Source organism: Neopsephotus bourkii, unplaced genomic scaffold (genome assembly GCF_033783945.1).
Source record: "Neopsephotus bourkii isolate Nb327-2 ecotype Australia unplaced genomic scaffold, CSIRO-AGI_Nbou_v1 NB_860, whole genome shotgun sequence".
NCBI classification, from domain to species: Eukaryota; Metazoa; Chordata; class Aves; order Psittaciformes; family Psittacidae; genus Neopsephotus; species Neopsephotus bourkii.
Window position 1 is genome coordinate 2077609 of NW_026901356.1, and position 13501 is coordinate 2091109.

The window sequence follows — 13501 nt, forward strand, 5'->3', positions numbered from 1 at the left end:
CTTTAATCACCTACTATTATTTTTGTTAGCCATGCAATTTAACCTGAGTGGTAAGAGCTCTCTTCACTTGTCAGTATAATCGAATTTATCTTTTTAAGGCTGAAAATTCAATCTCAGAAGAGGTACAAAACAGTGATCTGGTAAATACAATTCTACAAAATACAAGTTACCAGAATTCACCTTCTTGAAGTATGGCCAAATGCCAAATATTGTAACTTACATGTTTGACAACTCTGTTTTGGCATGTGCTAATTAAATGCAAGTGACACAAAGTATATCCCCTCAAGCTTAGTAAATGTGGACATTAGTAAAGTATCTTTTAAATGGAATTTCAGATTATTAAAATAAACGCATCTTATAACCTGCAGCAATTCAGAGATATGTTTCATAGCTTTAGAAAGACACACCTTAGGTCACAGTACCCCACTGTAGAACTATCTGGTAAAAAAATGATCAATACTGATAGGTTATGACAGGCTTTTGGCAGCTTTAGGGCAACCTGTCTAGACTTCGTACAGAGAAAAAAAAATCAGCTATCTGTACATTACATTGTTACAGTCTTATATTTTCCACTTGTAGCTCTCATGATTTTAAGCAATTATACTACAAATTGCTTCTGTAGTCTTTCAGAGATCTTCATACTGTTTATTATACTGATGTTTAAAAGTTGTTATTATAAATACTATCTTTGCATATTTGTTGGATGGTGGGTTTTCTTCGTGACTTTTTGTTCCTTTTCAAGTTACGGTGCTTATTCTCCATCCCTCTCTTGGAACATGAATACTTCTGTGCAGAAGGAGCAGTTATGGCTAAATATTTTTCCTTAAGGCCACGTGTTTACATATACATATACAAAAATCTCACCTTTTTGTCCTTAATTTTTATGTAAATTATATATTTACTGTGCCTCACTCATATCTGCTCACTTTGTTTTCTGTGCCCTAGAGAAACTCCACTGCCTTAAAATTTTGTTTCTAATTCTGTGTCCCACTGTCTGAGTAGTTCCTACAGACAGTCCATGCACAAAAAGTGTCGAGAATGTGTCTTGTGTTCAGTAGCCTGTACAGTGTAGGGGTGAAAAGAGCCATAGATAGGCACTGGTCTTTATGCATAGTTTTCAACATGGTTATATGTTGGAATTCATTGCACTGATACTGACAATACTGCTTTTTTCTTTGTGAGTCTTTTATCCTCATGGATAAAGCATACTGTTGTGGAAAGAGACTAGTGGATAATGATCACAATAAACTATTTTATTTATGTCCTTATCCATAGGATAAGAAGAGGCTTTGTCCTGGCAACAATATGCATAACTTCTAGGTAAATAATCTCTTTTCCTTGTATAGTTTTACGCTTCACTAGTTACTCACCTGCTACTTAGCTGTAGAACACTCTTTGTTCGAAAAGAATCAGAGAAGGCTGTGGACGGGCGTGTGACTTGCGGTGACTGGACCCAGGAAAGAGTCTGCAGCTGCTAAGAGTCTCATTTGTTCATGCGCCTTATTAGCTAGAAATAAAGTTCACAATGAAGGCTGATGACGGGACAGCTCTTCAGTATGGAGGCTAAGAATAAAGATTGGGCCAGGCTTGTCTTAAATATTTGACTGACTAAAATACACTTAAGTGTTAGTTCCTACACATACAAAATGGATGTTCTTTTGGATGAGGGTGTAATTATAAAAATAAAGATAACAATTTGAGACTTTATCCTAGCCTTCAAAATAGTAAGTCCAAGTGTTACCAGAAAACAAATACACTTCAAAGTGTTTCATTCAATTTATCCGTGAAAGTAATCAATAAGCTACTGAAGTACCTGTGCTAAATGATTTGTTTGTTTATTTACAAGAAGAAAGTTGTACTCCTATGGTTTTGAATAGTAAATATTGAAGCCAGGCTACAATGGATGCTATCAGAAAAGCCCCATATGGGTGCACTTTAGATCTTTTGAATACCACAAAAGTTTAGTGACCTAGAAATGAATCAATAAAAAGCCATCCTCTATCTGACAAATTGAAGAACTGAGGGATTCTTACAGATGCATTGACTTCAACAATCCTGGATTCACTGTTTGTAAAGGCTTTCTGAGACACATTTAATCCTTAGAGTACTGTAGCAGACTGTAAGGTGTTTTGTATTTAGATCAGTCTCCAATAGTTCATTTCCTATTTTTACTTTAATTTTACTGTTTAAAGTTTACTGAAAATCAATGTAAGAAGACCAAAGGAAATACTAATGCTAAAATGACATGTCCTTATAAAGAATGTAAATACTTTTATTTGGCTAAATTGGAATTCCTTGTTTTGAAAATCATGCTTTGAAAGGGTATGGCAGTGTAAGAACCTCTGTAGTCCTGTTATATTACAAATAAGTCTATTACTCAAGAAAATGAATTATAATCTTGGATAGGTTAGTAAAAAGGTATATATCCATGTTCACTTCTACTGTTTGTTTTAATATTTCAGCTTTCCAAATAAAATTTGAGTAAAAATTCTTCTTAATTACTGTAGCTTTATTTCCTCTTAGTTCAGTTAAATAATCAACATACAGTATGGTTTCTTGTATTTATCCATGGTTTATGGACTTTCCATGTTACATTTGGCACAAAATTTAGTATGTTGTTCACTTTCTAATGAATAATTAGTATCAAAACAGTGATCCAGAAAGACTCTCTGTATAGTTGCACCCTCAAACGATAAAATACTTGGACCAATTGAGATATTGGTTATACTTTGTTAAATGTCATTTAAGCACTGTCCGTATGCAATACAACTTAGTGTCTCTGTGCCTCAAATTGTGGATGGTTGTTATTCACCAAGGACGACAGCTTAGGATTCTTCCAGAGCACCTCACTAGTGTTCCTTTTCCAATTTTGTTCAAAGGAAGGGAGGTCTAACAAAATTTTCTCCCTCCACTGACAGGTACTTCAGTGATATGATTACGTGGGAAGCTTGGTGTCTTCTTTCAGGTAGCTCAGACAATTTAAAGAAATAATTAATTAATAAGTAGATAACATGCTGTTACTTTGATTTCTAGTGAGCATTTGTTCTCAAATTGAGAGCTTCGTAGATGGAGGTTAGCACATGGAAGTAAATATACTGTGAATATTATATTACCAGTTATATTGGAGTAAGCAACCAAAGCATAAGTAACTAGAGAGAGCAAATGCTTGGGGGTGTAGGAGCTGTATGTATATGTTCCTGGACTCCAGTTACAAGGGAGGATTACTCTGCTTATGTGTTTTGTTTTCCTCTTGTTGAAGCAGTTTAAGATCTTGGCAGGCTTCAAACACTATACTTACAAAATAAGACTGTAATACTTCTTCAAAACTTTAGATAGTGCCAGTTTTACTTTTTCCTTCTGCAACAGTAGTCCTTCAGTTTTATCTGAATTGAGTCTTCTCTCCATCCTAGTCTCATATATGGATCTACATCTTTGGTTATGTGGCAATGTGTGGAATTCAGTTACCAGGAAAACAGTTCTTCTGTAACACAGTTAATAGCTTTTTAAGCATGCAAGAGTAAACTGTATAAAATATTCAATTAAGAGCTCCAAACTTTCAAGAAAATTGGTGTTTGTAGTTCTGTGATGCTTTTAGAAGCGAGTCTTGCTGAAATCTTAACAAGGATCCCACTCTGTCGACAGGAAGCTTTTGTTAGCACAGAACTTTCCGTGGTACTGATATGTACCTATTTTTCACTAGACCATTATTTTTACAAGGTGTGTTATTGGAAGTACATTAGAAGGTTAGTATGTCCTGCTAGGCAGGTTAACAGTATCCAGGGTAAATTATATTAATACAATCTGAGTTCTTAAAACCCTCAGACTGTACAATAAACTGGCTCTATCCATGGCTAGCATTAGGAGCAAGAGTGTTGCAATTACTGTATTCCCTTTGGTTTATTTGGACATCCAGTTTTATGTCATTTCCTGTCTTAGGGACTGTGTTTTAAAGGATTTTTCTCTGTCTTGAAATGTTGCTTTAGAGTGATTTTAAGTTCATTTCTTAGGTTTAAGGAAAGAGAAACTTTTAAATAAGTATTTCTCCTTACCAGCAAAGTAGGTAGTCTTAATGCAGCATCTTTAGGAATTATTTTGAAGAAGAAATAAATGAATGAAACAAATCTTCCAAATTTTCAGCTTATACCAAATACTTTTTTACTGTAAAAATAAATAAAAAATCCCAAATACTACATTTAAAAGTGAAATAAAAATTAAAAAAAAAGGCAGGAAATAAATTCTAGTTCGCCCAATATCCCATGGAGGGTATCTCTGGAGAATTGTACCTTTCCCAGAGAATTTGAAAATTTGTGTTTGAATTTTTCTGTTGTTGATCTAAACACTGAAAGTACCAGTACTTGTGCATGATATTAGGAGTGTATCAGTAAAACACTATTTTTCTGTAATTTGTTTCTGAAGTTTCCCCATTACTGTTAATGTTCTTTCTCCTAGTTGGAGATATCTTTCTCCTAGTTGGATATATATCGCCTTTCATTCTTTCCTCCGACTCCACTTTATTGATTCTTTTGACTCTTAAGCTCCAAAGCATACTATTCCGGTACATATCAAAGTTATATTCTTTTTTGCTTTCCTCCTTTAGTATTTTTACAAGTTTAGATATGAATGACAACTTTCTTATTTTCAGCCTTTATTATTGCTTTTGTGGTTTTTCACTTAATATTTATGTGATTTATAATAGGGAGGAAATTGTTTCCAAATCACAGAAAGAAGGGATTAAGAGTCATGTTGGTTCTGTATAAAGAAAATCTGTGTCTAACTTTCTGCCATAACATCCATGTGTATTATCTTCCAGCAACCAGATTTAATGTGAAAAAGTGTTGCATTTACTTTTCTCCCAAAATATTTCATATATCTTTCTAAACAAATGGCATAAATACCTATTCCAAAGAGCATGACCTAAAGTTTTACTCGACTTATTGCTAATTAATCAAGTAGTTATGTTGCTAAGAATTCTTTTTGCTAAAAATAACATTGCTGTTATTTGTATTTCCTAAAAGTAAAGAAAATCAGAGATGATTCAAATTTTGTTTGCCATTTACTCATTCACTTTCACTTCCCCCATAGTTTTGAGTTATGGTAATTTTAATTGTATGAAGCTCATTAAGACTTTCAGATTCTGGTAAATTCTGATATTTAACATGCAACAAAGAAGCCAAAGGAAATGGCCTTTCTGAAGTCAGTGGGGTTTGTGTTTTTATTTCAATAGTATTTTAACACAGTGTCTGTCAACAAGTACTGTCTCACTTCGTAAACTGTAAGTTTATGTGTGGTTTGAACATTTTAATGGCTTTGCTGTGTTTACCTTTCAAAAATGGTGTTGCACATTGTCTGTTTTTTTGATGTATCCATTTGTTTTGCCTATTTTTTGTAGTTTTCAGTTTTGAAATGCGGTGTAAGGATGTCTCTATAAGAAATTATACCTTTCTATAGCTTTAACAGGCCAAATACAATTAAATTTTGAAAAAGCATTAATTAGTAGCTTCTTTAAGCAAGTTGGTTAATATTTTAAGCATTAAGAATGTAAATACTAACATGGTTCTTCTAAATTAACAAACTCCCTTCCCATTAAACTTAATCTTAGTTGATACTTATGGGAAACCTTATTAGGAAGATATTGCTGTAACCCACCCATGTCTTAGAATCCAATACTTGGTCGGATATGTGAGACAGTATTGAAAAATGAGGAATATACTATTATCAATCATTATTTTTTAAAGTTTTGCAATCGTATTTTACCTGTTATCTCAGTTGTACATTATATACTCTAGGAGGTAGACCAACAGAGGGCTTTTACAGTGTTATGAAAATGGAGATGGGTGATTTATCTAATTAAAAAAACCCAGAAAAATAACGAAAAATAAAATCCAACTGTTCTTGTTTTCACAGAGGAAGATAAATATGCTCTTTACTCCAATTTGCTGTTCAAGTATTTTCTCGCAGAGGGAGTTGTCTGTGGACATGACTTGTTTGTTGCTTCTGCTAAAGAGCATCCTGACAGCATCTTAAAGGTAAAGAACGCTCACAATTTTTTACAAGTAAAGCTGTAATCTCTTGATGACTTGAAATACATTTTAAAGTTCATAAATGGTGTAGAAAGAAACTGATTAATCTTGGTGATTCATAAGAACCAGACAGACTAGCTGGATTAGTTGAATGGTTTGAGTAAACCCCACAGTGTACAGTTTCCACCTGCCTATCAGGAAGAGTAGTTAAGCTGCTTCCAGTATATTGTGGTGGAAACTGTACAATTTGTTTAGATATTTTTTGTAGTTTCCCATAGAAAATAAAAACATAATTTAACCTCTTTACGACTTCCTTTACATATACTTTTCATTCTGTCTTTTTTCTAATAGGAAACATGGCCAGTTTTGGATAGGTTATACAGAAAGGTTCCTTTCAGGCTTAAGCTTGCTTCTAAGCAAACACTGATAGTTTCTATTATCAGGAAACTGTATAAGGGAAAAAGCCTAATCAGCAAAGAAAAAAATGCTGAAGTGTGAGGATAATCTTACCAAATGCCATTAAATATTTTGTGTCTCTCTAATGCTGCTTTTTTCTACTGTTAAAAGTAACATATAATTTACTGATTACTTCTGCGTCAAGTGAAGTTTGGCTATTTTCCTAAGAGTGTTCAGAGACTATTTCTGGACAAAATTATTACTTTTTTCCTACCTTGTGATGATCTATTTTATGCCTAATCTATTCAATACTGTCTTCGGTATTCAGGAAAATACATGCTTTAATGAATTGCATGATTGTGGTTATGAAAAATCTTAAGATGTTTTTAATGAACTTGAGCCTCAAGAGGGTTTATTTAGGGGTGAAATATTTATAATTTGTTCCTGTGGTTTAGAATATAGCATGAACAACTAGGTTAAAATTTTAGTTTGAAGTAGAATTACAAGAACATGCTATATTTTTAAATAATATTTGTTTTTAAAAAAACTGATGATTAAGGCATTGACCGTACAATACATGATGCCTGCAGTTGTTCTTCTCATAAAATTTAAATAATTCAAATTAATGTTTTCATTGCATTGCACTAAAACTGCTTAAAATAGAGCAGCTAGCATACATTTTATTCTTCTTTCTTTCACCTTTGAATCAGTCGTTCATAGCATGTTAGATTTTTCCTAGCTCTGGTTCTTATCCTTTTGCAAGTCAACCAACAGACGTTGTTACTGCATCTCTCCTTCTTGTACCAGTTTGAGTTTGTGGTCATTCTGACTTACTGAGCTCTAAAGTCTTAATTTGGAATAATTTTTCCTTCTAACTTTTCAGGGGTAAATACTAGGTAATAATACTGCATTCCTCTGGTGTAACTTCATAGTGGTGTTACTATAAAGGATTATAAATGGAAGGACAATATTACTACAGGAAAGCTGAGGAAAACAATTTTGTTTTCTTCCTCTATTTGTGTGTTTATGTATATCCAACAGTATTCTTGTCTGTGCTTTTCTGCTTTACTCTGACTATTCAACATTTCCTTTGCTTAACAGACAAGACATAGTAGAGTTGATTTCTCTGGTTTCTATTGCTGTCTGAAATTGCTTCAGTGAAATAACCCTGTAATATGCTAGGCATCAATCTAAAAAATTACACTGGGAAAGCTTAGGCACTTTTTCAAATGCCAATATGTGTTACCTAAAATACGTTATTGCCTCACTTAGAAAAAGGCTGTTGACCACAGTTAGGTCTCCAGATCACAGAAGTGGAGGAGTTTTCCCTACAACTGCCTCACTTGGCTTTTTTAAAAGAGAGAGCCTTCAGGTATTTCAGGAAGTCCTCTACTGTCATAAAAATGAGGGTTTGGGTATTTGGATGTCTCCATCAGATCAGAATTTTAGTGTAACATATCTGACCATTGAGTAACATTGCATTTTATTTAGTGAGACTATATTCTTTACTGAAAAGGCAATGTAAATAATGGTACATATCAACCTGAATTATACACTTTATGCTTGGGGTTTATTTTATAGAATTCAAGTATGGATTCAATATATTCTATAACTAGTATTCTAATTAATGTGTGGTTTATGTAAAGGAAGTTCATTAACTGCCTTATGTCCATACTGTGTGGTCAGTCTATCTATACATTCAGTTCTTTGCTAAGGTGCCATAATTGCCCTATTCTAATTCTGTGGTGTGATTGGAAGTTTCTTGAACCTATAAACAAGACAAATATTGCTGGTAGTAAGAAGGGGAAAAGACATTCTAAGAGACCATAATTATCTTGAAATTGTGTATAACTAAAAGACAAGCAGAGGATAAAAAGCCCTGATCAGCTGCCTAAGATATATTATATTACCACCCACCAATTTATCCATCATCCTTTGAAAACATATTCATACCTTTTGTAGTCAAAGCTTCTTCAGGAAACTGGCATTAAGACATAATGCTGAAAAATTATACACCTCTGGTAAAACTTACTGAGCTATTACATACTGGGTTTTAAAAAGTATTTTAAACATTTGAGAGCATTTCTGTTCAATTTATGTTCTTCAACAAAAGGCAACGTTTTACTGTAAGGGCATAAATAGTGGGAATAGTATATAGCGTAAGAAACAGTATGGTATACTTCCATGATTGATCATAAAATAAAACTGATTGCATTGGTAAATGGAAAACTAATATAATAATAAAATAACAGAGGGAAACATTACATCTTAACATTCAGTTTTCAGTACCATACCTTATTAAGCTTAGACCACAAATTAAGTTGGGGCTGTTCAGCCTGGAGAAGAGAAGACTGTGTGGAGACCTCAGAGCAGCCTTCCAGTATCTGAAGGGGGCATATAGGGATGCTGGGGATGGACTCTTCATTAGGGACTGTAGTGATAGGACAAGGGGTAATGGGTTAAAACTTAAACAGGGGAAGTTTAGATTGGAAATAAGGAGAAAATTCTTTCCTGTTAGGGTGGTGAGGCACTGGAATAGGCTGCCCAGGGAGTTTGTGAATGCTTCATCCCTGGCAGTGGTTCAAGGCCAGGTTGGACAAGGCCATGGGTAATATGGTTTAGAGCGAGGTGTCCCTGCCCATGGCAGGGGGGTTGGAACTTGATGATCTTAAGGTCCTTTCCAACCCTAACTATTCTATGATTCTATGATAGGCTGTTAAGTGCTCAAGCTTAAAACCAAAGAGAAATTAGTAGATAATTTTTTTCTCATATCATATTTCCTTAACTTCACTGCATTTAGTGACTATACTTTTTTTTTATAATTAGCACTCTAAAGTTAATGCCAGCTATTTTGAAGCAGCATATAGTGTATGTGTTTGAGAACATACAGATTTAAGTATATGTTTATAGTTACTACAAAGGAAATCTTAAACACTGTTATGCTTTTTGCAAGAAACAGCAAGCAAGGGAGTTGAATGTTTCCTTGAACTGTAGCCAAAATTAGGAGAGGCTTGCATCCACTTTAAGTTAGGCTGGGTATCAGAGTGACTTCTGGAAGCCATAAAACCACAGTAACCGTGTAACAGCTTAGTTCTTCACACCTCTTCTCCTTGTTAGTGCCAAAGAATGGTTCCAGTCTTAATAATTAAGAAAAAATAATAAATCTTTGTGATGGCTGCATTTCTGTATTTTTCACATTTTCTGCTCGAGTTTTGGCACTGAAATTCTAGAACTGCCTATAGAAAAATTTATTTGCCTTTTCTCCTAATTTTTTTGTCTAGACCTTTCAGGAGAACTGATTCTCACAAATTTTAGTGAGAAAAAAATGGATTATTATTTGCTAGTTATGAGCTAATCTTAACAATAAAGACCGCTCTCTGTTAAGTTGCTTTTACTGGGGAGCCTGTGCAATGTTTGTCTCAATAGGAAGACTTACTGGTCATTATACATGCTGGAAAACAGAAAGCAGCATCCACTGAAGGCCAACAGTTTCCCTGTGGGACCCTTGGCAATGTTACATCAATGACCATTCCACTGGGAACCTGGAAGCATGAGGTGAAAAAATGGGAGGTTGAGAACTGCTTTCTAGACCTGCGTCTGTTCATCACCTATGGAAAAGTTGACTACTTTTCCATAGGAAAAGTACTTTGCTGAAATAGACAATTTTTTTGTTTAATCACACAACTTTTGGAAAAAGAGTACTGCTTTTCTATGGTATTTCTGTTTTCAAACTGGAATTTTATTACAGGATACTTCTGGACTCCTTTGAGATTGCCTTTTATAGGTTCTCATGCAAGAAGAAAGGATAAAGAGCACACATCCTTCAAGAACAAAAATGTATTTGAACATAATCTGTGAGCCTACTGCATATTGTTGGATGCTTTTCCTAACTCTCCTATAGAGGATAGGCTTCTTAGAAGGAAATGTGTTCCCCAAAATTTTGCCTCCAGTCAAATCCTTTGAGGCTTATCATAATATGGCATAAACTGGTATTCACCTTACACATCTGGTGTAATCGTACATCCAGGTTTGAAACTGAACAAATGTACAAACTGTTTGCTCTCTGGAGATTCTTTTTAGTAGTAAAGCTCTTAGTGTGCCCAGGTATCAGATACATAGCTTCAGTGTGTTTGCTAGATGTATCCCAAAGTCAAGTCAGTCAGGAGACACCATGCAAAAAATGCAGCATCTCTTGGTGGGGAAGCTGGCAAGTCACATGGAGAAGTGTAATGGTTTATTAAAAAAACAATGGGGAGAAGATCAAAAAAAAAAGGAAAACCTCCAGGAACAAGTTGAAAAGATCTCAAAACAAAATTCAAAGTCCATTTTAATACGGCATTTTGGCTTAAGTGTGTCATTTAGAAAAGAAGGAAAAAAAATCTACTTCCAACAAACTGGTTATACTGAGTGGAGCAGAACAGAAAGTGCACACTTACTCTTTTCCCACTGAGAAGATGAATGCAGAATGAATGTAGTAAAAATGTACTTCTGGTGTTTCCAGGGTTATTAAAAAAAACAACCCCCCCCCCAAAAAAAAAAACCCAGCCATCAAAACCAAACAATAAACAGCCTCAGTGTTGGATTACTGTGTATGCAAACAACCTCTTGAAAGAAAGCATAGCTGTCTACGTGGACTTCTTTATTCCAGCAAAGTACTTTTAGCCATTATGCTTACATTTTTTCCTATAGATATGACTAAAACATTGTTTTGTCAAAGGGAAGAATGGAAACCTGAAAAAAAAATGAGCAGGCTGGTGACCAGGGCTTACCAGGCTTCCATTTTCAAAGAGCGCTTAGTCTAACTCCTTCCTATCTCTTCACTATGTGGTGTTGGGAAAGAAGCTGTATATGAATGCAAGAGGTATTCTTTCTGTCATTTGACATTTTTAGGTGCTACATAAAGAAATTAAAAGTGTAACAACTCGAAAGGTAAAAATACATATGCAAATAGGGCTGCATTCCTATTATCCTGTTTTTTCCCAATGGTATTTTCAAAATATATGAGCTTGTTACGGTGATTCAGCTGTTGCATGCTGTTCAATGTTATCATTTAATACACAGAAATCCAATTACAGTTAAAGCACTGCTGAACTTTCCTGACACCTATTATTTCTCTTTCTGAAGTGAAGATAGCCTTGTGGCACAAAGACTAGGGTTGAAGCTAACCCTGGCAGCTGTCTCAGAGTTTGAAAGTTTCTTTGAAAAGTCTAATTTCCTTACTATATAGCTCTTGCTCATCTGTTTACTTTTCTTACTTGCATGGTGGGTAATGGAATATCTAATTTTACTTTTTTTTGTCTATTAAAACATTAATGTTTTAAGTATATTATACTATATAATTTTCTGCATGACAAAACAGTGTTATAAATTTCACAAAGAAGTTGTATGGGTGTGAAAGGATGCTGGAAAAAAAATCACTTCTCTTTAAAAAGAATGAAATCCTTTTAAGCAGTACCCACGCTGGGAACTCTCTAAAGTGTAAAGCTTAGTCTTTGTCGAAAGTTCTAACCAATCTAATAAAAAGATTTTACAGAACCAAAGGAAATAAATGTTTGGCTTAAGTTTCAGGTTTCCCATCTAGCAGTCCTTGGCTGTTGATTACACTATTTTCTTTCATGATCTTAGTTATGAAATTGATTGTTTTTAAACACAGCTCTTACTTAGCTTGTTCAATGTATCATGAAAGTAGTACCGTAAAACCTCCGAATGTTTAGGCTTCAGTGTTCTCAAATAACTGTTTTACAAATCTACTTGGTAACTCTGTAGAATTTATTTGCTCAATTAGTGAACTATTGCTGATGGTGCTAAAGGTGCTTGTGAATAATGCTGTTATTAGATCTGTTTAGGCTAGTTCATTATACATTGTAGCAGAGTTTACAGAATTTTGGGCCAGGGCACCCAGTTTTATTTAGTTTTTCCACATCACTTCCTTTATTAGGTCATTCTCTTTTTTGTTGTATTCATCTTTATTTAAGCATTCTTGAACTGATTCAGAAAAAGATGAAATTAAAAAAAAATCTAATCTTCTTGTATGCATTCCTGGGTTTCAGTGGTGTGAGACAGAGCCATAGTGCAATGAAGTTATAGCAAAGGATTCTGTGACTTGACTGTATGCTTCACTTCTGTGTGTATGAAGTATATATTCTTATGGGTTTAAAAAAAAGGAATCCCCCTTAGAGTACTTTCCGTTAACCTTCTTTATTTCCTAACACAGAAGAATATTACTTCCCTTTTCACATAATTCTCGTTTATCCTGAGTTGACATCCATTTGGTCCTTTTGAATGTCAAATAAAAATTTCCATAGCACAGCCTTACCTGGAGATGGAAATAAATTGTTGCACAAGAGCCACTGAAAGGAGAAAGATTCTGTATCCAGTCATTTGTGTTCTTTAACAGTAGACCTTGTCTTCACAAGTGTTTACACTCAAAATAGAATCCTCCCCCCCTTATGGGAGTAGGGCCCTTAAAACTGACATTTATATAATACCTTATTGAAAAGAAAATATTTACCCTTCCTGACTTACCATCTGGTGTCCTCTAAATACTAAATATTAACATATTGAAAGAGAGCCTTAAATTCATGTGAGTTTAAACTATTTAAATATTGTTGCAGTTAAAGTTCCACATTGAGCTGTACTCCCTTTAGTATTTTTTATTCCACATTTCTTTAATCATACCTATGATAATAGTGTATTGCAAAATAGCTGCATAAAACCATGTGAACAACATATTTATTGATACATAAATAGATAATGTTTTAAATTCTTAAGTACTATTAATTATACAGTTATTGAAACCTCTAAGGATCAAAGGATTTTATATCAGAGGGATTTCACATACAGCTTGGATTATGTTGCTAAATAATAGCACAGTAGTACTTCTTTAGAATTGTAAAATAGCTTAGAGAGGAGTATGATGCCTATAGTTGGTGTAATGCATTGGTAATTAAGAGGGTGTGAGGTTAAGCTTCATTAACTGCTGTGGGATTGTATCTTGGATTTTATTATCCCCTAGAGAACGTAAGAAGCGAGAGGTCAAACTGTTAGAATCTGATTTTGCTTCGTGCATCTGCCAAAACAAGGCA

The 13501-nt window shown here is 34.3% G+C and overlaps 1 protein-coding gene across 7 annotated transcripts in view; it reads left to right on the top strand.

The window, feature by feature from the left end:
- ELP4 (elongator acetyltransferase complex subunit 4) overlaps positions 1-13501 on the top strand; it is a 142194-nt gene that overhangs the window by 9652 nt on the left and 119041 nt on the right. For all 7 annotated transcript variants that reach the window (XM_061356640.1, XM_061356634.1, XM_061356638.1 and 4 more), the window contains exon 3: positions 5905-6026. In XM_061356640.1, the coding sequence (XP_061212624.1) occupies positions 5905-6026 (122 nt within the window). The remainder of the gene's footprint in view (positions 1-5904; positions 6027-13501) is intronic.